Source organism: Aegilops tauschii, chromosome 5 (genome assembly GCF_002575655.3).
Source record: "Aegilops tauschii subsp. strangulata cultivar AL8/78 chromosome 5, Aet v6.0, whole genome shotgun sequence".
NCBI lineage: Eukaryota > Viridiplantae > Streptophyta > Magnoliopsida > Poales > Poaceae > Aegilops > Aegilops tauschii.
The window spans coordinates 343,377,055-343,402,009 of record NC_053039.3 but is presented as its reverse complement, the minus strand read 5'-3'; the positions used below and the strand labels follow the sequence as shown (position 1 = coordinate 343,402,009).

Genomic DNA, 24,955 nt, shown 5'->3' with positions numbered 1-24,955 from the left:
AGCTCGTTGATCAACAGATAGTCATGGTTTCCTGACTATGGACATTGGATGTCACTGATAACGGGATCACATCATTAGGAGAATGATGTGATGGACAAGACCCAATCCTAAGCATAGCATAAAAGATCGTGTAGTTTCGTTTGCTAGAGCTTTTCCAATGTCAAGTATCTTTTCCTTAGACCATGAGATCGTGCAACTCCCGGATACCGTAGGAGTGCTTTGGGTGTGCCAAACGTCACAACGTAACTGGGTGACTATAAAGGTGCATTACGGGTATCTCCGAAAGTGTCTGTTGGGTTGGCACGGATCGAGACTGGGATTTGTCACTCCGTGTGACGGAGAGGTATCTCTGGGCCCACTCGGTAATGCATCATCATAATGAGCTCAATGTGACTAAGGCGTTAGTCACGGGATCATGCATTGCGGTACGAGTAAAGAGACTTGCCGGTAACGAGATTGAACAAGGTATTGGGATACCGACGATCGAATCTCGGGCAAGTAACATACCGATTGACAAAGGGAATTGCATATGGATTGATTGAATCCTCGACACCGTGGTTCATCCGATGAGATCATCGTGGAACATGTGGGAGCCAACATGGGTATCCAGATCCCGCTGTTGGTTATTGACCGGAGAGGCGTCTCGGTCATGTCTGCATGTCTCCCGAACCCGTAGGGTCTACACACTTAAGGTTCGGTGACGCTAGGGTTGTAGAGATATATGTATGCGGAAACCCGAAAGTTGTTCGGAGTCCCGGATGAGATCCCGGACGTCACGAGAGGTTCCGGAATGGTCCGGAGGTGAAGAATTATATATAGGAAGTCAAGTTTCGGCCACCGGGAAAGTTTTGGGGGTTACCGGTATTGTACCGGGACCACCGGAAGGGTCCCGGGGGTCCACCGGGTGGGGCCACCTATCCCGGAGGGCCCCATGGGCTGAAAGTGGAAGGGAACCAGCCCCTAGTGGGCTGGGCGCCCCCCCCATGGGCCTTCCCCATGCGCCTAGGGTTGGGAACCCTAGGGGGGAGCTTCCCCCTTGCCTTGGGGGGCAAGGCACCCCCTTTTCCCCACTTGGCCGCCGCCCCCCTTGGAGATCTGATCTCCCAAGGGCTGGCGCCCCCCCAGGGGTCCTATAAATAGTGGGGGGAGGGAGGGCAGCAACCTACAGCCTTGGGCGCCTCCCTCCTCCCCTGCAACACCTCTCTCTCTCTCGCAGAAGCTCGGCGAAGCCCTGCCGGAGACCCGCTACATCCACCACCACGCCGTCGTGCTGTTGGATCTCCATCAACCTCTCCTTCCCCCTTGCTGGATCAAGAAGGAGGATACGTCGCTGCACCGTACGTGTGTTGAACGCGGAGGTGCCGTCCGTTCGGCACTCGGTCATCGGTGATTTGGATCACGGCGAGTACGACTCCGTCATCCACGTTCATTGGAACGCTTCCGCTCGCGATCTACAAGGGTATGTAGATGCACTCCTTTCCCCTCGTTGCTAGTAGACTCCATAGATGCATCTTGGTGAGCGTAGGAAAATTTTAAAATTATGCTACGATTCCCAACAATGGCATCATGAGCCAGGCCTATGCGTAGTTACTATGCACGAGTAGAACACAAAGCAGTTGTGGACGTTGAGTTTGCCAATTCTTCTTGCCGCTACTAGTCTTTTCTTGTTTCGGCGGCATTGTAGGATGAAGCGGCCCGGACCGACCTTACACGTACGCTTACGTGAGACAGGTTCCACCGACTGACATGCACTAGATGCATAAGGTGGCTAGCGGGTGTCTGTCTCTCCTACTTTAGTCGGAACGGATTCGATGAAAAGGGTCCTTATGAAGGGTAAATAGAAATTGGCAAATCGCGTTGTGGTCATACGTAGGTAAGAAAACGTTCTTCCTAGAAACCTACAAACCACGTAAAAACTTGCAACAACAATTAGAGGACGTCTAACTTGTTTTTGCAGCAAGTGCTAGGTGATGTGATATGGCCAGAAGATGTGATGAATGATATATGTGATGTATGAGATTGATCATATTCTTGTAATAGGAATCACGACTTGCATGTCGATGAGTATGACAACCGGCAGGAGCCATAGGAGTTGTCTTTATTATTTTGTATGACCTGCGTGTCATTGAATAACGCCATGTAAATTACTTTACTTTATTGCTAAACGCGTTAGCCATAGAAGTAGAAGTAATCGTTGGCGTGACGACTTCATGAAGACACAATGATGGAGATCATGGTGTCATGCGGTGACGAAGATGATCATGGTGCCCCAAAGATGGAGATCAAAGGAGCATAATGATATTGGCCATATCATGTCACTATTTGATTGCATGTGATGTTTATCATGTTTTTGCATCTTATTTGCTTAGAACGACGGTAGCAAGTAGGATGATCCCTTATAATAATTTCAAGAAAAGTGTTCACCCTAACTGTGCACCGTTGCGAAGGTTCGTTGTTTTGAAGCACCACGTGATGATCGGGTGTGATAGATTCTAACGTTCGAATACAACGGGTGTTGACGAGCCTAGCATGTACAGACATGGCCTCGGAACACACGCAATACACTTAGGTTGACTTGACGAGCCTAGCATGTACAGACATGGCCTCGGAACACGGAGGACCGAAAGGTCGAGCATGAGTCGTATAGAAGATACGATCAACATGGATATGTTCACCGATCTTGACTAGTCCGTCTCACGTGATGATCGGACACGGCCTAGTTAAACTCGGATCATGTTTCACTTAGATGACGAGAGGGATGTCTATCTGAGTGGGAGTTCATTAAATAATTTGATTAGATGAACTCAATTATCATGAATTTAGTCTAAAATCTTTACACTATGTCTTGTAGATCAAATGACCAACGTTGTCCTCAATTTCAACGCGTTCCTAGAGAAAACCAAGCTGAAAGATGATGGCAGCAACTATACGGACTGGGTCCGGAACCTGAGGATCATCCTCATAGTAGCCAAGAAAGATTATGTCTTAGAAGCACCGCTAGGTGAAGCACCAATCCCTGAGAACCAAGACGTTATGAACGCTTGGCAGCAGCGTGCTGATGATTACTCCCTCGTTCAGTGCGGCATGCTTTATAGCTTAGAACCGGGTCTCCAAAAGCGTTTTGAGAAACATGGAGCATATGAGATGTTCGAGGAGCTGAAATTGGTTTTCCAAGCTCATGCCCGGGTCGAGAGATATGATGTCTCCGACAAGTTCTTCAGCTGTAAAATGGAGGAGAACAGTTCTGTTAGTGAGCACATACTCAGAATGTCTGGGTTGCACAACCGCTTGTCTCAGCTGGGAGTTAATCTCCCGGATGACGCGGTCATTGACAGAATCCTCCAGTCGCTTCCACCAAGCTACAAGAGCTTTGTGATGAACTACAATATGCAGGGGATGGAAAAGACCATTCCCGAGGAATATTCAATGCTGAAAATCAGCGGAAGGGGAGATCAGAAAAGAACATCAAGTGTTGATGGTGAATAAAACCACTAAGTTCAAGAAGGGCAAGGGTAAGAAGAACTTCAAGAAGGACGGCAAGGGAGTTGCCGCGCCCGGTAAACCAGTTACTGGGAAGAAGTCAAAGAATGGACCCAAGCCCGGGACTGAGTGCTTTTATTGCAAGGGAAGTGGTCACTGGAAGCGGAACTGCCCCAAATATTTAGCGGACAAGAAGAAGGCCGGCAACACCCAAGGTATATGTGATATACAAGTAATTGATGTGTACCTTACCAGTACTTGTAGTAGCTCCTGGGTATTTGATACCAGTGCGGTTGCTCATATTTGTAACTCAAAGCAGGAACTACGGAATAAACGGAGACTGGCAAAGGACGAGGTGACGATGCGCGTCGGGAATGGTTCCAAGGTCGATGTGATCGCCGTCGGCACGCTACCTCTGCATCTACCCACGGGATTAGTTTTAAACCTCAATAATTGTTATTTAGTGCCAGCTTTAAGCATGAACATTGTATCTGGATCTCGTTTAATTCGACATGGCTACTCATTTAAATCCGAGAATAATGGTTGTTCTATTTATTTGAGAGATATGTTTTATGGTCATGCCCCGCTGGTCAATGGTTTATTTTTGATGAATCTCGAACGTGATGTTACACATGTTCATAGTGTGAATACCAAAAGATGTAAAGTTGATAACGATAGTCCCACATACTTGTGGCACTGCCGCCTTGGTCACATTGGTGTCAAGCGCATGAAGAAGCTCCATGCAGATGGACTTTTGGAGTCTCTTGATTATGAATCATTTGACACGTGCGAACCATGCCTCATGGGTAAGATGACCAAGACTCCGTTCTCCGGAACAATGGAGCGAGCAACCAACTTATTGGAAATCATACATACCGATGTGTGTGGTCCAATGAGTGCTGAGGCTCGCGGAGGATATCGTTATGTTCTCACTCTCACTGATGATTTAAGTAGATATGGATATGTCTACCTGATGAAACACAAGTCTGAAACCTTTGAAAAGTTCAAAGAATTTCAGAGTGAGGTTGAGAATCAACGTGACAGGAGAATAAAATTCCTACGATCAGATCGTGGTGGAGAATATTTAAGTCACGAGTTTGGTGCACACTTAAGGAAATGTGGAATAGTTTCACAACTCACGCCGCCTGGAACACCTCAGAGAAATGGTGTGTCCGAACGTCGTAATCGCACTCTATTGGATATGGTGCGATCTATGATGTCTCTTACCGATTTACCGCTCTCATTTTGGGGTTATGCTTTAGAGACTGCCGCATTCACTTTAAATAGGGCTCCGTCGAAATCCGTTGAGACGACACCGTATGAATTATGGTTTGGGAAGAAACCTAAGCTGTCGTTTCTAAAAGTTTGGGGATGCGATGCTTATGTCAAGAAACTTCAACCTGAAAAGCTCAAACCCAAATCGGAAAAATGCCTCTTCATAGGATACCCTAAGGAAACTATTGGGTATACCTTCTACCGCAGATCCGAAGGCAAGATCTTCGTTGCCAAGAACGGGTCCTTTCTGGAGAAGGAGTTTCTCTCGAAAGAATTGAGTGGGAGGAAAGTGGAACTTGATGAGCTGATAGTCACCCCTTCCGAACCGGAAAGTAGCGCAGCGCGGGAAAATGTTCCTGTGGTGCCTACACCGACTGGGGAGGAAGTTCATGATGATGATCATGAAGCTTCGGATCAAGTTACTGAACTTCGTAGGTCCACAAGGACACGTTCCACACCAGAGTGGTACGGCAACCCTGTCCTGGAAATCATGTTGTTAGACAACGGTGAACCTTCGAACTATGAAGAAGCGATGGCAGGCCCGGATTCCGACAAATGGCTAGAAGCCATGAAATCCGAGATAGAATCCATGTATGAAAACAAAGTATGGAGTTTGACTGACTTGCCCGATGAGCGGCGAGCCATAGAAAACAAATGGATCTTTAAGAAGAAGACGGACGCAGATGGTAATGTGACCATCTACAAAGCTCGACTTGTCGCTAAGGGTTATCGACAAGTTCAAGGGGTTGACTATGATGAGACTTTCTCACCCGTAGCGAAGCTGAAGTCCGTCCGAATCATGTTAGCAATTGCCGCATACTATGATTATGAGATATGGCAGATGGACGTCAAAACGGCATTCCTTAATGGCTTCCTTAAGGAAGAGTTGTATATGATGCAGCCGGAAGGTTTTGTCGATCCTAAGAATGCTAACAAAGTATGCAAGCTCCAGCGCTCAATCTATGGGCTGGTGCAAGCATCTCGGAGTTGGAACATTCGCTTTGATGAGATGATCAAAGCGTTTGGGTTTACACAGACTTATGGAGAAGCCTGTGTTTACAAGAAAGTGAGTGGGAGCTCTGTAGCATTTCTCATATTATATGTGGATGACATATTATTGATGGGAAATGATATGGAATTCTTGGAAAGTATAAAGGCCTATTTGAATAAGTGTTTTTCAATGAAGGACCTTGGAGAAGCTGCTTATATATTAGGCATCAAGATCTATAGAGATAGATCAAGACGCCTCATTGGTCTTTCACAGAGTACATACCTTGACAAGATATTGAGGAAGTTCAGTATGGATCAGTCCAAGAAGGGGTTCTTGCCTGTATTGCAAGGTGTGCAATTGAGCACGGCTCAATGCCCGACCACGGCAGAAGATATAGAAGAGATGAGTGTCATGCCCTATGCCTCGGCCATAGGGTCTATTATGTATGCCATGCTGTGTACCAGACCTGATGTAAACCTTGCCGTAAGTTTGGTAGGAAGGTACCAAAGTAATCCCGGCAAGGAACACTGGACAGCGGTCAAGAATATCCTGAAGTACCTGAAGAGGACTAAGGATATGTTTCTCATTTATGGAGGTGACGAAGAGCTCGTCGTAAAGGGTTATGTCGACGCTAGCTTCGACACAGATCTGGATGACTCAAAGTCACAGACCGGATACATGTATATTTTGAATGGAGGAGCAGTAAGCTGGTGCAGTTGCAAGCAAAGCGTCGTGGCGGGATCTACATGTGAAGCGGAGTGCATGGCAGCCTCGGAGGCAGCACAGGAAGCAGTCTGGATGAAGGAGTTCATTACCGACCTAGGGGTGATTCCCAATGCGTCGGGCCCAATGACTCTCTTCTGTGACAACACTGGAGCTATTGCCCTTGCGAAGGAGCCCAGGTTTCACAGGAAGACCGGGCATATCAAGCGTCGCTTCAACTCCATTCGTGAAAGTGTTCAAAATGGATACATAGATATTTTTAAAGTACACACTGACCTGAATGTAGCAGATCCGTTGACTAAACCTCTCCCTAGGGCAAAACATGATCAACACCAGGACGCAATGGGTGTTCGATTCATCACAATGTACCTAGATTATTGACTCTAGTGCAAGTGGGAGACTGTTGGAAATATGCCCTAGAGGCAATAATAAATGGTTATTATTATATTTCTTTGTTCATGGTAATTGTCTATTGTTCATGCTATAATTGTATTGTCCGGAAATCGTAATACATGTGTGAATACATAGACCACAAAGTGTCCCTAGTAAGCCTCTAGTTGACTAGCTCGTTGATCAACAGATAGTCATGGTTTCCTGACTATGGACATTGGATGTCATTGATAACGGGATCACATCATTAGGAGAATGATGTGATGGACAAGACCCAATCCTAAGCATAGCATAAAAGATCGTGTAGTTTCGTTTGCTAGAGCTTTTCCAATGTCAAGTATCTTTTCCTTAGACCATGAGATCGTGCAACTCCCGGATACCGTAGGAGTGCTTTGGGTGTGCCAAACGTCACAACGTAACTGGGTGACTATAAAGGTGCATTACGGGTATCTCCGAAAATGTCTGTTGGGTTGGCACGGATCGAGACTGGGATTTGTCACTCCGTGTGACGGAGAGGTATCTCTGGGCCCACTCGGTAATGCATCATCATAATGAGCTCAATGTGACTAAGGCGTTAGTCACGGGATCATGCATTGCGGTACGAGTAAAGAGACTTGCCGGTAACGAGATTGAACAAGGTATTGGGATACCGACGATCGAATCTCGGGCAAGTAACATACCGATTGACAAAGGAATTGCATACGGATTGATTGAATCCTCGACACCGTGGTTCATCCGATGAGATCATCGTGGAACATGTGGGAGCCAACATGGGTATCCAGATCCCGCTGTTGGTTATTCACCGGAGAGGCGTCTCGGTCATGTCTGCATGTCTCCCGAACCCGTAGGGTCTACACACTTAAGGTTCGGTGACGCTAGGGTTGTAGAGATATATGTATGCGGAAACCCGAAAGTTGTTCGGAGTCCCGGATGAGATCCCGGACGTCACGAGAGGTTCCGGAATGGTCCGGAGGTGAAGAATTATATATAGGAAGTCAAGTTTCGGCCACCGGGAAAGTTTCGGGGGTTACCGGTATTGTACCGGGACCACCGGAAGGGTCCCGGGGGTCCACCGGGTGGGGCCACCTATCCCGGAGGGCCCCATGGGCTGAAAGTGGAAGGGAACCAGCCCCTAGTGGGCTGGGCGCCCCCCCATGGGCCTTCCCCATGCGCCTAGGGTTGGGAACCCTAGGGGGGAGCTTCCCCCTTGCCTTGGGGGGCAAGGCACCCCCTTTTCCCCACTTGGCCGCCGCCCCCCTTGGAGATCTGATCTCCCAAGGGCTGGCGCCCCCCCAGGGGTCCTATAAATAGTCGGGGGGAGGGAGGGCAGCAACCTACAGCCTTGGGCGCCTCCCTCCTCCCCTGCAACACCTCTCTCTCTCTCGCAGAAGCTCGGCGAAGCCCTGCCGGAGACCCGCTACATCCACCACCACGCCGTCGTGCTGTTGGATCTCCATCAACCTCTCCTTGCCCCTTGCTGGATCAAGAAGGAGGAGACGTCGCTGCACCGTACGTGTATTGAACGCGGAGGTGCCGTCCGTTCGGCACTCGGTCATCGGTGATTTGGATCACGGCGAGTACGATTCCGTCATCCACGTTCATTGGAACGCTTCCGCTCGCGATCTACAAGGGTATGTAGATGCACTCCTTTCCCCTCGTTGCTAGTAGACTCCATAGATGCATCTTGGTGAGCGTAGGAAAATTTTAAAATTATGCTACGATTCCCAACAGGCACTTGAGTTCGGCAACAGTGACCCAGAGATGGTGATGGCGGAAGAACAAGGGGATAACATGACTGGAAATGACAGGAAGAAAGGGGCTCTATTGCCAAAAATTATTTACATGTCAACATCAACTACCCTGGCCAAATATCAGGAATGTGTCACTCTCGAGCGTTGCGGGTGGGCCCACAATGGTTGAAGACTCGCATCAGAGTGGCAAAATGAAAATTATGGCCTCAAGGGTGGGCCCCGCATTTGGTAACGGTCAAAGAGTCTCCTATCAGTATTGGTGGGCCCAAATCAGACTTGCAAAATGAAAATTACGTCCTCCTTCTCAGCAGACATAGTCAGTGTGTGTGTGCGTGTGTTGCCAGCGCGTGTGCACGTGCAGTTGTGTTCACGGCCAGACCGTGGTAGTGCCTATAGTGGGTGTAGTGGCAAGAGTAGTGGCACACGATCTAGCCGTGGCTGCGGTCATGTAACTGTATATAAAACCAGCCTCTGAGCTAATGCAAGTGTGTTGAATCTCTTCTTCCTTTAACATGGTATCAGACGCAGAGGATGCCCCTCTCGCGCATGATCCTTCTTCCGCTGCCATGCACTCCAACCCCGTTCGCACCCCTCCTCCCTCCAATGCCGCTCCGGACGACGCCGCCGCGCCCACTGACGGTGCGCCCGCGGGCTCTCCACCCAGCGCTCCCGCGGCCTCTCCGCATCGCACCCGCTCGTGCCGCCCTGGCTGCTCTCACGCGCGCAGCCCAGCCCGCACCTCCCTCGATCCTCCAGACGGTTGACATCCGCCGTCTCGTCCCGGTGGTGCTCGATCTCGCCGCTGACAACTACACCCAGTGGCGCCGCCACTTCGACACTGCGCTGGGCATGTTCGGGCTCCACGACCACGTCGACGCCGACGCTCTACATCGCCCCGATGACCCCGAGTGGGTGATGGCCGATCACGCCGTCGTCCATTGGCTCTCCTCCACCATCTCGCCGGATCTTCTCGATGCGGTTATGCAGCCCAAGGACACGGTTGTCGCTGTCTGGGCCGCCGTCGACGCCATCTTCCGCGCGAATCAACTCTCGCGCGCCGTCTACATCGACGCGGAGTACCACGCCCTCGTGCAAGGGGATCTGACCGTCATGCAGTACTGCACCAAGCTCAAGGTCTTCACTAACCAGCTTCGTGATCTGGGCCAGCCGGTGTCCGAGCCGCGGCATGTCTTTCATCTGCTACACGGCCTGAACCGCCAGTACCACGCGGCCATTCCCCACATCACGTCGCGCGATCCTCTCCCCTCCTTTATGGAGACGCGCTCCTTCCTGCTCCTGGAGGAGCTTCGCGCTGATCAGGCTGCCCGCCACCAAAACGTCCACGCTCTCGTCGCCGCTCGTCCGGCCGCGCGTGCACCGCCTGCTCTGATCGCCGACCCGGCTCCTCCGCCACTGGCCGTGGGCGTGGTCATGGGCGCAAACGTGGCCGTGGGCACGGGGGGGGCCTCTAGCTCCGCTAGGCCACAGCCGCCCCGTCCTCCACCGGGCTACCCTGCTCCTGCGCCGGGCGCGAACTCATGGACCGGCCTCGTCCAGGCCTGGCCGGTTGCCTGGCGTGCCCCTGGCGCCGGAGTTTTCGGGCCCCGTCCTGGTACTCCGCATCAACAATCCATGATGGCCGTGCCGACCGCACCACCTGCCCACCCCGCCTACTGTTACGGGAGGGCGCCGGTGCTCCGCCGCCCTACATCTACGCACCTGCTCCGCCTCCTCCCCCGCAGCCGCAACCTGCGTGGGACATGGCGTCGCTTCAAGCGGCCCTGCACAGCGCTACATCCGGGCCATCTTCGTCAGGCAGTACCTCCGACTGGTACCTTGATTCAGGCGCTGCAGCTCATATGGCGTCCAACCCGGGTACACTCTCCTCTCTTCATCCCTCCTCCTCTCACACCGCCGTCATTGTTGGCGACGCACTCATCTTCCCATCACCCACGTCGGCACTGGTTCCCTACCCACGACCACCACTCCCCTCATCCTCCGCAGCGTTCTTCTCACCCCCTCCCTCATCAAAAACCTGCTCTATGTCCGACAACTCTGTCGTGAAAATTCAGTTTCAGTAGAATTTGATGAGTTTGGTTTTTCTGTGAAGGACCTCCGCACCCGGATGGTGATTCTCCGCAGTGATTCCGAGGGCGATCTTTATCGAGTGACCGGTGCATCCCCGTCTCGCCCCGCTCTCCCGTTCGCCGGTGCGGTCACCACTGACCTCTGGCATCAACGGTTGGGCCACCCCGGGCGCGCTCCGATCGCCGGCTTCGAGTTCGTGTGCACCCCGTCCTCGCCACACTCATGCCGCGCGTGTCGTCTGGGCAAACACACGCGCCTTCCCTTCCAGCAAGCACATAGTGATAGTTTCTTTCCCTTTCAATTGTTGCATTTAGATGTCTAGACTTCTCCTGTCGCGAGTGTCTCTGGTTATCAATTCTACCTTGTAATTCTTGATGATTACACGCACTATGTATGGACTTTCCCTTTACGCCACAAATCCGAAGCCTTGTCTGTCATTGTTCAGTTTTATGCGTATGTGCAGACTCAATTCGAGCGCCCTCTCCTCGCCTTACAAACTGACAATGGCCGCGAGTTCGACAATGCTGCTACTCGCTCTCTCCTCGCTGCTCACGGCACTGTCCTACGCCTCTCCTGCTCTTATACGAGTCAACAGAACAGCAAAGCTGAGTGGATCTTGCGCACACTCAATGATCGTGTCCGCGCTCTCCTGTTCCACTCATCCATGCCGCCACGTTTCTGGGTCGAGGCCCTTAGCACGTCCACTTTTCTCTTGAATCGTCGGCCCTGCCGCGCCAGTTCGCCCACGACGCCGCACGAGCTCCTTCTCGGAGTTGCACCTGATTATGCTCCTCTCCGCGTTTTGGGTGCTTGTGCTACCCAAACACCTCCGCGCCTCCCGTCACAAGCTTGATCATCGCTCGATCGCCTGCGTCTTCCTTGGCTACTCATCTGATCACCGCGGCTATCGGTGTTTTGATCGCACCTCGGGTCGTGTTCTCACCTCGCGGCATGTGCTGTTTGATGAGGACACTTTTCCGTTTGCCATCACTTCATCCATCTCCGCCGCGTCGCCCTGCCCACCTCCCATCTCACCACCCCTCGCCGATGGGCTCTGTCCGCCTCCGCGATCACCCGCGCACGCCAGCGCGCGATCCCCGCCCGCGCCTCCCCTCAGTTCAACTGGAGCTGCTCGATCGCTATCCAGCGGTTCGGCTGACTCCTCCCCGTGCGCGCGCTTCCCTGGTTTAAACTCCGTCACCCGATCATCATCGGACGGCCAGTGTGCCTCGTCTAGCGCCGCGCGCACACCTGATTCCAATCCAGCGGGATCTTCTGCGTGCTCTTCCTCGTCGAGCTCAGCTAGCTCCTCATCTGCAGGTCCCACGCTGTCGCTCGTTCCACCTCCACCTCCAGGTGTTGTCACGCGTGCGCGCCGGTCTCTTCCGACCTAACCTGCGCTATGCACGCGACTACGCATGTGTTGTCGACACCGCGCCGCCTGCCGGCGCCTCTCCACTTCCCACCTCGGTTCGCGCCGCGCTCCGCGATCCAAACTGGCTCGCCGCCATGCGCGACGAGTTCACTGCCCTTGTCAGCAACCGCACCTGGGAGCTGCTTCCCCGTCCGCCTCGTGCTAATCTCATCACGGGCAAATGGGTTTACCGCCACAAAACTCGCGCCGATGGCTCGCTCGAGCGGTACAAGGCCAGGTGGGTCGTCTGCGGTTTCCGTCAGCGCATGGGCGTCGACTACGGTGAGACTTTTTCGCCTGTTGTCAAGCCGGCGACCATCCGCACCGTTCTGACGATCGCTGCTTCCCGGCGCTGGCCTGTCCATCAACTCAACGTGAAGAACGCCTTTCTTCATGGCGATCTGCGCGAAGAGGTCTACTGCTTGCAACCTGCCGGCTTTGTTGATGCTGCCAAACCTGACCATGTCTGCAAGCTCGCCAAGTCTCTGTACGGTCTGAAACAGGTGCCACGAGCCTGGTTCCTGCGCTTCCCCGGCTTCGTCAGTACGATCGGCTTCCGCGCCACGCGCTCTGACAGCTCACTGTTCCTCTACAAGAGCGGCACGGACGCTGCCTTCTTGCTGTTGTATGTGGACGACATCATCCTCACCGCATCAAGTGTTGCCCTTCTCCACCGCATCGTCTCCAAGCTCACTGGCGAGTTCGCCATGAAAGACCTCGGCGAACTGCACTACTTTCTTGGCATCCGTGTCACTCGCTCGCCGTCGGGGTTCTTCCTCTCCCAGCAGCAATACGCGGACGACATCCTCGAGCGCGGCGGCATGGACACATGCAAGCTCGTCGCTACTCCGGTCGACACCAAGGCCAAGCTGCCCGCCGCCGACGGGCCGCCTGTCGATGACCCTACTGCATACCGCAGCCTGGCGGGCGCTCTGCAGTATCTCACGATCACGCGGCCCGAGCTGGCCTATGTTGTGCAACAAGTGTGTCTACACATGCACGACCCGCGGGCTGGGCACCTGGCTCTGCTCAAACGTGTGCTTCGCTACGTTCGGGGCTCCACCGGTCTCGGCCTCCATCTCCATGCCTCGACGAACCTCGATCTACGCACCTACACTGACGCGGACTAGGCCGGTTGCCCAGATACGCGCCGCTCCACTTCTGGATTCTGCGTCTACCTCGGCGACGCCCTCGTCAGCTGGTCATCCAAGCGCCAAGCTACTCTGTCCCGCTCCAGCGCGGAAGCTGAGTACCGCGTCGTGGCGAATGCAGTCGCCGAGTGCGTCTGGCTCCGGCAGCTCCTCGGTGAGCTGCTCTGCCCGTTGCGCTCCGCCACACTGGTTTTCTGTGACAGCATCTCAGCTGTCTACCTCTCCAGCAACCCCGTTCATCACCAGCGCACGAAGCACGTCGAGCTCGACATCCACTTCGTCCACGAGCGCGTAGCGTTGGGCGAGTTCCGCATCCTGCATGTCCCCACGCGACAGCAGTTCGCCGACGTGATGATCAAGGGGCTGCCAGCAGACATCTTCAGAGAATTCCGCTCCAGTCTTTGCGTCTCCTCCTCCGACGTCACGACTGCGGGGGGTGTCAGCAGACATAGTCAATGTGTGTGTGCATGTGTTGCCAGCGCGTGTGCGCGTGCAGTTGTGTTCACGGCCAGACCGTGGTAGTGCCTGTAGTGGGCGTAGTGGCAAGAGTAGTGGCACACGATCTAGCCGTGGCTGCGGTCATGTAACTGTATACAAACCCAGCCTCTGAGCTAATGCAAGTGTGTTGAATCTCTTCTTCCTCTAACACTCCTCAACATTGCGGTTGACGCTGCGTAGTGGTCCCATATGGAAGGAAATAGAGCAAAGTAAAATCAACCTGGAGGCAATTGGCGAAGACGACGCGTAAGGACATACACATTATTTCTTTGCAAAGCTAGTGGTACAGACTAAAATAGGAAAGTTTGAGGGGGAGGGGGTGATCCGAATATCAAGTTCGGTAATGGCAAGGACCAAAAAAAATCCACTTATCTTAGCTTTGCCACGTAATTTAGAGCTGGTAATAAGCAAATGTATCATGAATTATATCTTAGCCTTATCTGTAGTAACAAGATATATATATATATATACACACACACAAACGCCCCGTTTTAGTTGCAACACGGTATCAAATGATGACAATTTCTGCTCGTTTTTGCCTCAAAATTTCCATCTTCTCAGATGTTGCCATGCTTCTCGGAAGAAAATGCAACGGGTTCTAAAGAAACTGCAAGCAAAAATGTTGCCAACTATTGAGTCCTTAAAAGAAGACACTTTTTTTTAGGTTTTCTGAGTATGTCACATTTACTAGACTAGTCAACGTGTACGTGTAATGCATGTTAATTTGAAAGTATATTAAGTGCATGGGTCGCGCTATTCGTCACCCTGGGTGAGGAATAGTTATTCTTCACCCCCTCTCTATTTTGACATCACTGCACCGTATTTTTAGGTTTCGTAAATTTCTTCTTATTTCATACGTAAAAAAGAACGTAAGAAAATATATACTCGCCGTAAAAAATATTTTATGTTACGTAAAATTACGAACGTAAAAACATAGTGTAAAACATACATAAAATGCGATATTTCTGATCTTATAACCGTTTTTTTTTTCTTATACCAAATTTTACATAGTGAATCAATATGAATGTAACTATTTGTATTCCGAACGTAATTTGTTTATGAAGCGACCGTAAGATTATCTCGGGTGAAGAATAACTTATTCTGCATCCTGGGTGATGAATAGTTTTACTAGTGCATGCGGATATTAAGTAGGATATTATTTGCGTGTTATTATGTGATTAGCACTATATTTAGCATGAAATTAAATGCACGCTAAACGTGTTGAGCGCTCGACATTGAAGCGGTCTAGGTCGTTGGATCGACATGATTTAATGGACGAGATTAATTGAATCTGCTACTTTGAGTCTTTTTATATTGGTGTAGATATAGATGACATCATTATCATGTCCTTGACACCTCAAGATCCATTTTGCAGATCCTCAAAGAAAAAAAAAGATCCATTTTGCAGGTTGAGCCGATTCAGTACTCCGACACTAGCGGGAATCCGCATCCCAAACTACTTTTATCCAAACTACTTTTATCCGATATAACAACCCTATCCGGTTTGTTTGACTCATCACCCGCAATTACCGACGAAGACCCCGAAAATAACACCACACCTCCCATTTTATCCACTCCCACTCTATCCATTTCCTAATCCCGGACGGCTGAAAACTGCGTCGGCTACGCTGGACCGCAGGAGCCGAGCCGACCGCGCAAGGCGGAGCCCGGAAACAGAAAGATGGGCGATCCCAGAGTTGCGTACGCCCCCCAAATATCTCGCCTACGTCCCCTCCCCACCACCCCTCGGCCTCATCTATAAAACTCCACCCGCTCCCTCCCTCCAACAAAGAAGGAAGGAACGAAGGAGGATCCACTGCGCCTGCGCCTGCGCCACACACACCCTTCGACACCAAAGGTAATAATCAGTTCCATCCCCTTGCCCCTCCCTCTCGGCCAAGAACACGCGAGGCAAGAACAGATTAACCGGAGGAAGAAGAGGAGATGATCATGATTGTATGAACGTGGCTCCTGATCTACCACGTACGTGCAACGCGCAGGTTTGATCGGATCGTCGTGCGCTCCATGGGGCTTCTTGACCAGCTGTGGGACGACACGGTGGCCGGGCCGCGGCCGGACCACGGCCTCGGCAGGCTCCGCAAGTACGCCTCCTTCTCCCCGTCCTCCGCGGCGGCCGGCACGACCGCTGCCGTGCCGTCGGCCGACGTGGCGGCGCCGGCGGTGACGCGGAGCATCACCATCCTCCGCCCGCCGGCTCTGTCCGTGACGTCGCCGCGCGGCGAGTCCGGCTCCGGCTCCGCGCCCTCGTCCCCGGCCAGCGTCCCCGACTCCCCCTTCGGCACAGGTATCTTATCACACCTTTGCCTCCTATTTTTATCTCGTACGACGAGGCCGGCGTGATGTGGCTGACATGCTTGCTTGTGACTGCAGCAACGACACCCAGGGGAGAGAGTGGTTGGAGTAAGCTGCGCCGCAAAGGCAGGATGGCCGCCGACGGCATGGAGGCCAGCCCCGGCACCCCCAGGAGCCCCACCGTCTTCGACTGGTGCGTTGGCTTCAAAGTTCAAACCGAATATCCCCTCTTGTTTTCGAGCGCACCACATCACGAACCCAAATGCTAGATCCAACCACCATGACTCTATCTAGTACAGTAGCCATAAATCTGATGCCTCTGAACCTTGTCTCTTGCAGGGTGGTGATCAGTTCGCTCGACCGCTAACCGTGAAAAAGGAAGAAGATCCACCAAGACGGAGAAGCGCACGAGCACAAGGAGAGTAGCTGCAAACTTGACCGGAAGATGGAACCCTGTCCCAGTATATGTTACTGTATCAGTTATGTACTACTAGTACTACTTCCGCTGTAAACATCCACTCCACGTGAGATGGTGCGAGTTTTCGTAGCAAAGGATGTGCTAGATGGATCCGAGTGGTAGCTCAAGGAAAACTTTGGTAGTAGGCAACCGGCGACGTGCAACGACCTGAGGCGAATGAGACCGATGTGAAGTGTGTGTGTGTGTGTAAATCCTACCAGTAGATGCACTAGATCAGAGGGGATGTTGAGCTCTAGCTGCTCTGTACAAGGCCCGCGGGCAGCATGTGCTAATGCATGCAGTGTAAAATATGTCTGCAATAATGCATGGCTAAGTGAGCCTCCACTCCTGTGATTATTGTCAGGCGTCCTCCCTGGTTGGTCGGGCTAGTTGAAGAAATGGCACCAATAATTTGCTCGATTCGTGTTCGAGGGTGGTGTCAGATCGATGTGAAGGTTATGTGTGCTCAGTCTTCTCTGTACGGTTAGGGTCAAAAGGATGGGCCTCTTGACGTTTGACAGATCGGAGGGTGTACTTGCTCGTGATACTGACTGCACGGGGCACCTCATTTGCCGACGAGAACTAGGATATTTATCGATCGTTGAGCGTTTTGGTGAAGGTTTTCAAGGAAAGTCATCAAGGAGCTTGACGAGTGTAATGCATGGCTAAGGCCTAGTTTAGCAGCATGGTCTTTCTAAAACAAAGTGAGTCTCTAGTTTTTTTATTTTTTGAGAGAGAAAAGGTGAATCTCTGGTGAGCCACTCCTCTGATAGATTATTGTAAGGTATCCATCCTCTTCTTGCTTAGGGCTGGTTCAGAGAAAGGGCACGGCACCAATAATTTGCTTCGAAGAATTCCTGGTGTCAGATCGACGGGAGGCTTGCCTGAATTTTCCGATGTCACCGTCCTCCTTTGCATTGCAGGGTCAAGCGGACGGAGCTGTTGATGTCTGACAGGTCATAAATTTGTGTGGTGATCGACGTTGACGACGCCATGGCACGACTATTCGTCGAGGTTGGGATATTTATCTTTCGTTGCCTATGCGAAGCAACATGTGGTTGGATGGTAAGAGGAACAGTGGTATTCTCAGGTCATTCAAGTCCTGGTGCTCGCATTATTTCTGAATTTATTTCAGAATTTCCGGCGATGCACTTTCAGTGAGAGGAGACGTTACCGTCGACGACGAGGCGCCTACGGTGACTTCGTAAATCTCAAGATGATATGCCGGCTCGATCTTTCGGAGGTGCTCATAGGGGTAGGGTGTGCATTTGTGCGTTCATAGTGATGAATGTATGCGCGTGTATATGAGCGCTTGTGTGTACTGATGTTCAAAAAAAAAAACCTTTCATTGCCTATAACTTGGGTGGAAATTTTGAAGGAAGGTGGCGGTGGAGCTCCACGAGATCTGAGGAGCCATATTTGGGGTCGCTCGCACGGTGGTGGGTGGTGCACCATGATCTGCGGAACCACTCATGGCAACGGTAAGACAGAGCAAATCCAACGCGCTGACTCATGTTGTCCACGCGTGAATGTTTGGGTCGTCGTGGATAGAAAAATCAGCCCAACGCTCCGACCCAGACGGACGCGCGTCTGCTTTTCGTCCGTCTGGCGACCCATTCCTAGCTCAAATTTGAACCCCATTTGCTTCGACGCAGATACGAAGCGGGCGCGCGCCTACTCCTTCTCCTGGCCCGCTAGTCGGTGGCACAACAACCACCATTTCCCTCCACTTTCCCAAAACACTTCCGCCCACTCGCGCTCCCAGCCGCTCGCCATGGACGACGCGCCGACTGTCGATGCCGCCGCCGGCCTCGCCTCCCTCGCCTCGTCCGGCCTCACCTTCGTCGCCTCCGCCAAAGGCAAGCCCTGCGCGCCCCGCAAGACCGCAGCGCCGCCCAAGAAGAAGCAGCTCACGCCTGTGGGGCGGGCCGTGCAGTTAGCCAAGAGGAAGGGCCGGAGGCACGCGCAGGACGCAATGGACGAAGCAGCGGCCATCGCTACCCTCTCTGCCGCCTCACAGCAGGAGGAAACTAATGCCCGGGTCGCCGCGGCAACGAGGGAGGCCCTGCTCTACCTAGGGTTAAACCTTGGCCAGCACGGGCTTGTCAGCACCACCGTGGTCGCGGCCAGCACGGGCTCGTCGACATTTCCTCAAATGGTGCTGCCAGAGTCGCCGTGCGCGTCTGCCACATAGCCGATTCCCGGCTTCCACGTCTATCCGCAAGCCTCCCGCTTCTCCGGGGAATGCTCACCGAAGGTGAGCGTGGTGGCCCCGTTGATATGTCTCCAACGTATCTATAATTTTTTTATTGTTCCATGCTATTATATTATCAACCTTAGATGTTTTATATACATTACTAGCAACTTTATATCATTTTTTGGACTAACCTATTAACTTAGTGCCCAGTGCGAGTTGCTGTTTTTTGCTTGTTTTTGACTTTGCAAAATATCAGTACCAAACGAAGTGCAGATGCCACGAAACTTTTTGAAGATATTTTTCTGGCGATAAGAGACCCTGGAAGCGTCTGGAGGCCATGAGAAGATGAATGAGTGGCCCACTAAGCACCAGGGCGCGCCAGGGGCCTTTGGTGCGCCCTGGTGGGTAGTGGGGCCCACGAGCCTCCGTTCGACCTATCTATGCATCTATAAATACCCTAAAATCATAAAACCTACGAGGAGTCCACGGAATATTTTTTTCGTCGTCGCAAGTTCCAGAACCACGGGATCCCATCTAGAGGCCTTTTCCGGCACTCTGCCGGAGGGGGAAACGATCACGGAGGGTTCATCATCATCCTTGCTGCCCCTTCCAATAATGCGTGAGTAGTTTACCACAGACGTACGAGTCCATAGTTAGTAGCTAGACGACTTCTTCTTTCTTTTTGATCTTCAATACAATGTTCTCCTCGGTGTTCTTGGAGATCTATTTGATTTAATGACTTTTTGCGATGTGTTTGTTGGGATCCGATGAATTGTGAGTTTATGATCAAATCTTTCCATAAATATTATTTGAGTTTTCTCTGAACTCTTTTATGCATGATTGTTATAGCCTCGTATTTCTTCTCCGATTTATTGGTTCGGTTTGGTCAACTAAATTGATTTATCTTGCCATGGAAAGGGGTGCTTTGTGATGGGTTCGATCTTGCGATGCTCAATCTCAGTGACAGAAAGAGACATGACACACATGTATCGTTGCTATTAAGGGTAACAAGCTGGAATTTATTTCATCCATGAGTTTATCTTGTCTACATCATGTCATCTTGCTTAAGGCATTACTCCGTTTTTTATGAACTTAATACACTAGATGCATGCTGGATAACGGTCGATGTGTGGAGTAATAGTAGTAGATGCATAATCGTTTCGGTCTGCTAGTCTTGGACGTGATGTCTATATACATGATCATTGCCTTGGATATCATCATAATTATTTACTTTTCTGTCAATTGTCCAACAGTAATTTGTCTATCCACCGTACGCTATTTTCTCGAGAGACGCCTCTAGTGAAAACTATGGCCCCCGGGTCTATTTTCCATCATATATTAAAACCAAAAATACCTTGCTGCAATTTTCTTTTATTTATTTTATTTTATACTTTTTGTCGGATCTATCTATCAAAAACTATATCTTTTAATCTTGCTCATAACCGTTGAGGGATTGACACCCCTCTACGTGTTGGGTTGCAAGTATTTGTTATTTGTGTACATGTTTACATAGTGTTGCTTGGTTCTGCTACTGGATTGATAACCTTGGTTTCATAATTAAGGGAAATACTTATCTCTACTGTATTGGATCATCCTCTCCTATTTGAGGAAATCCCGACGTAGCTCACAAGTAGCAGCCGTCAACACCCGCGCCCTCGCTCGTAGCCATCGACCTCAACGCTACACCGGTGGCCGGTGCATCATCCTCCGGAGGGGCGAGGAAACGCCCGTGGGAGATACCAGCCGACATGCTTCCCGGCGCCCGCAACCTGATCGACAGAATGCCAGCGGCTGGTGACGACGGAACGAGCAACCGTTTCACCATCGAGAACATCATCTTCGAAGGCGGTGCGGCGACTGCTGCCTCCGCTGGCGATGCCGCTGCGGCTGCCTACGATCTCGAGGAGACCCAAAGCCAAGATGGCTGAGCGCCATTCATGTCGGTGACCTATGATCAAGCTAGCATGGACGACACCTTCATGGAAGATCAGGTCGCATGGGCAGCACCTTCTCGTTTGACCACAAATTCCTTTTGGCTTCGTGTTCATCGTGAGTACCATGAGCAAGAAGATTGTGCCGTATCGAATGCAGAGCAAGCGTGGGTGGGTGTCCCTCCCGAAGCGATGGAGGGTGATACAACAAGAGTGCAACAAGTTATGTGCCACCCTTAAGACCATCAAGGCACGCCCCGTGAGCAGCATCGGCATGAAAGATATGGTATACACGCGCCCCTCTTTGTATCCGTTTTCTTATGCTTGCATGTCCATTTGCCCATATGCTTGCATGCTATTTATTTTTAGGCATTCCAAGCTTTGGAGGCGTTTAAGGCCCAACATGAGGGCAAGTCCTTCAACCTCTTTCATTGTTGGATGGTCATCAACGGGGAGCAGAAGTTCACGTCGCAATATGCCGTCGCCAAGGCGCGCGGGGGGGGGGGGGGGGAGCCGTCGAGGAGCACATGGAGGGCGAGAAGCCACGACCGCGGGGGAAAACCAACTCGAAGAAGGAGGAGAAGCGCGATGCGGCGTCGATTGCCTTGCATGCCACTTTGGAGGGCATGATGACCAAGAAGGACACAAGGGACGAGAAGCACCGGCAAGACAAGGAAGAGCAAATGAATGCCTTCTAAGATCCAAAGGAGGCGGCTTGAGCTCGAAGCGGAGAAGCAGGCCAAGATGCTTGAGATGGAGGCAGAGAAGCAAGCCAAGATGCTTGAGATCGAGACCGCCAATGCCAAGACCAAGGCAAAAGAAGTGCTCGCTAGCATGATGACAGGGGTGAAGATCATGAAGGTGGACTTGAGCACCTTTTCGCTGAGGAAGATGCCATGATCCAAGAAGATGCAGGCCGACATGCTCAAGTTCGACGACGAGTGATTTATGGCAGAGAGCGCCATCTTCTTTTTATGCCGGCAAGTGTGCTGGCATGACCACAGTCGAGATAGCGTGGTCGAACTTCCGCCCCTTTTTATGTACTGGCATGTGTGTCGACCGCTGGCAAATGCACCAGCATGAACTGTATGGTGATTTTTTGAAGGCTGACATTGTATGCCGGCAGCTGGCACGCCGGCATGAACTCTGAGACGATGGCATGGCCGCTGGCATAATATATGGCCGCAAGCCTTTTAAAATTTATGCGCGGACATAAAACGCGTCGCGTCGTGTCGGCCTCATGGGACGTAAAGGGGCGATCTATTTGGACGTAAAGGGGCGATCTATTTAATCGGACAGAATTCGGACAAAGTAAGAATCCGTTTGAAACGAGACGTTGGAGTTGCTCTTACTATTTCCGTGCGCAACAAATGTTGGTGCGGCGGGGTTTGGTTGGTTCATCCGCTGTCCCCTGGACCAGGTGCACGGCTGTCTGGTGCTGCGCGGATGGCTCAACCGTCCGCCACGGCCACGCCTCCTATCCCATCGGCGTTTCTCGAACCTGTCTCCTGCCACAGAGGGTCACGTCGTGTCCGCCTCCCGGGCCCGGCAGCCCCGCCTTCCCTGCTGCCCTGCATGTGAGGGAATACGGCGATCTGTCCGGGCGATTTAATTAGTCAGAAACGGAAATGGACCAGTGCCGCTCTGCTGCTGATGGAGTGACGGTGCTTTGCTTCAGGACCAAAGCTCGATCTAACCGTAGCAATTGATGATCACGCGATGCTGGCCCTACAAGGCGCTAGTAGAACTGTCTAGAGAAGCTCGAGGAACAGCTACCGGTTGGACATTTTCTCCCATCCGCGTGTGTGGGGAAAGAAACAGCCACTCTGAGGACTAGAGATGTCTTTGGTCGTTCAAAACTACTGTGCCAACGACCCTTCCTCGTCCGATACGTGCACAATGCTAAATCGAATGCCCCGCTGCACTTTCACCCCATGCATCAACGGCTGGATTTGGCATGTCGCGCAAAAATCAGCCGGAAAGTGTCGTTTGTACGGTGGAACTGTTGGTCGAATCGACGCGAGGATGCACGGTCGGTCATTCATATTCGAGTGAGGGCTAGTAATTTTATCTGCCTCCTTGCCTGCATTTCTGTTTTACCACACGCTCTTTCTCTGCACAGGTTATCAGTTGTTGCTCGTTTGAAGCTGGCTATTGCCTACTGCAGTAGTCAAAATGGACCTAACCTACATACCGCAATCTCGCTCGCTTCCTGGTCGCTCCCGCGGGCGGCCGGGAGCGAACCCTAGCCGCCAGCAGCGCAGCACCCACCTCCCCCGCCTCCCCTCGCCGCCACCGGACGGCGTCGCCGGGCAAAGCCCGTGCGGCTCGGCGGCGGCGGGGCCCTTTCCTCCTTTCGGTCGGAGCGGCGCGGCGCGGGCCGTCCTCTTCGACGGGAGCTCGGCCGGCGGATATGCTTGCTTGAGGCGGCGCGGCGAGGTAGCGCAGGGGCGGCTCGAGCGCGCTTCGGGGCCGGCTGGCGCGGTTCTACGCGCGGCGGCTCGCCGCAGGCGTTGGCGCGGGCGCACGGAGCGGAGGGCGTGGATCTGAGCGGGCCACGGAGAGGAGCGTGATGGGGCTGCGTGGGCGCCGCGCGTGCGTGGCGGCTCGGGCGCCCATTTGTGGTCGAGCGCTGCTCTGCTGCTTGGGTGCTCTGCTCCACGGCCTCGGGTGCTTGGGTACTCTGCTCCGCGGCGTGAGGGGCTCAGGAGGAGCTGGGATGAGGTGCTGCTGCACGGGAAGGTGCTGCACAAGGGGTCCGGTGGCGCGGATCTGTCGCCGGGAAGTTGCGCGACGGCGCGGTGAGGGGCTGCTGCTCAGGCGGCATGGTGGAGCGGCTTCGCTGTGAGGATGCAGGAGCAACAGCTTCGGATCTGCTCGGATTCAGGTGGAGACGGTGGACGTCGACCATGGGATTGTGTGTTGTGCAGTGCTCCGGATCTGCTCGGATTCGGAGGTGTGGAGGAGCTCCGGGCCAAAGTTCAGCACTGACCTTGGGTTGGTGCCGGCAACATCGGTGCCATGGCCATGTTGTCGTTCCCCTTCTTGAAGGTGTTGCCGTGGAGCTCCATTACACGACTCTCCGGGAGAAATCCCTAGCTTCGGATGGTCGAAGCGGGCGATGACGGCGGCTATGTCGTTTCCTTCTTTGAGGCATCGCCTTGGAGAGTCAGCATGTTGCAGTTTGCACGGATCTCTTCATCGTCGGGGACAGTGGACGTCGGGGCGGCGGCTCCGGGTGGTTTCTGATTGTGCGTCGAGATGGTGATCTCGGGAACAATGTGAGTGACAGCTCTATGAGGTGGGGCTCTATCTCGACATTGGTTGGGTGGCATCCTTGTCCCGCTTGGGAGGTAGGGGTGTCGGCTCGGTCGATGCGCCCCAGAGGGGGCGGTCTGACTTTATGTCGGGGCGGCGGCCCCGGATGTGGTGCGACGTTCGTGGTCTGCGAGCGGTTGCACTGAGCAGCGTGGGCTGCGGGCAGCTGGGTTGTGCGGCGTTGCTGGTCGAGGGGAGCGGTGGTATGTCGGGGCGGCGGCCCCGGAAGGCGGTGCCGGTTGATTGCGCTGGGCGCGACGGAGCGGTGGATGTCGGGGCGGCGGCCCCGAGAGAATCTCTGTGGCGATCAGACTTTCTGTGGCAACGATGATGGTGGGAGCGATGTCGGCGACGCGGCAATGGTTAGGGTAGTCGACTCTTCTCTGGCGTGTCCACGGTTTTGCCTCGGTTTGCTTGTTGCTGTGGAGTCGAAGCTGCGGCGGCGGGGCCCTGTGGTGTACGATGACTGGCTGCAGTGGCCCTTTCGGCGATCTTCCGTGGCGCCAACCGTGCCTGGTTTTGTTTTTCTGAATTCTCCGTCAGAGTCGGAGCTGCGTTGTCTGGCCGTAGGTCGATTTGTCGTCGATTAGGGTGGGCTTTGCCCTGTGTGTTTCAGTCTATGGAGTGGGCTTGGCGCTTGTTGTTCCGGTTTTCCGTAATTAACTGGGCAATTCTCTTCTACTTAATTAATAGATGAGGCAATCTTTGCCTCCGTTTCGAAAATAAATGGACCTAACCTCTCAGTTCTTAACTGAAACGAATATTAAGCTTTAGATCTTGCATTCGTCAGCTTGGGGACGTAGCTCATATGGTAGAGCGCTCGCTTCGCATGCGAGAGGCACGGGGTTCGATTCCCCGCGTCTCCATTTTCGTTTTTCTTCCTTAAATCAGATTGCCGAATTTTGGGATCCGTTTTTTGGAGACATTCGAGGATCAGTTTCTTTATCGAGATTTGGGTCAATATAAGCTGGAGAAATG

At 52.5% G+C, this 24,955-nt stretch overlaps 2 protein-coding genes and 1 non-coding gene across 3 annotated transcripts; all 3 read left to right on the top strand.

Moving 5' to 3' along the window:
• The first annotated feature begins 9,213 nt into the window (after positions 1 to 9,213).
• LOC141022844 (uncharacterized) lies at positions 9,214 to 14,397 on the top strand. The gene is made up of 6 exons (XM_073499114.1): positions 9,214 to 10,441; positions 10,683 to 10,738; positions 11,162 to 11,257; positions 12,055 to 13,147; positions 13,256 to 13,701; positions 14,323 to 14,397. Exons 1-6 carry the CDS (start codon positions 9,214 to 9,216, stop codon positions 14,395 to 14,397), a joined length of 2,994 nt encoding a protein of 997 aa, XP_073355215.1.
• Positions 14,398 to 15,488: 1,091 nt separating this feature from the next.
• Positions 15,489 to 16,880, top strand: LOC109772458 (dormancy-associated protein homolog 3). The gene is made up of 4 exons (XM_020331143.3): positions 15,489 to 15,619; positions 15,762 to 16,066; positions 16,153 to 16,267; positions 16,414 to 16,880. The coding sequence occupies exons 2-4, from the start codon at positions 15,787 to 15,789 to the stop codon at positions 16,439 to 16,441; spliced, it is 423 nt and encodes a 140-aa protein (XP_020186732.1). The 5' UTR covers positions 15,489 to 15,619; positions 15,762 to 15,786; the 3' UTR covers positions 16,442 to 16,880.
• A 7,890-nt stretch (positions 16,881 to 24,770) lies between these two features.
• Positions 24,771 to 24,843, top strand: TRNAA-CGC (transfer RNA alanine (anticodon CGC)). Its single transcript has one exon. It is a non-coding gene; the product is annotated as a tRNA-Ala (tRNA).
• Positions 24,844 to 24,955: the final 112 nt, after the last annotated feature.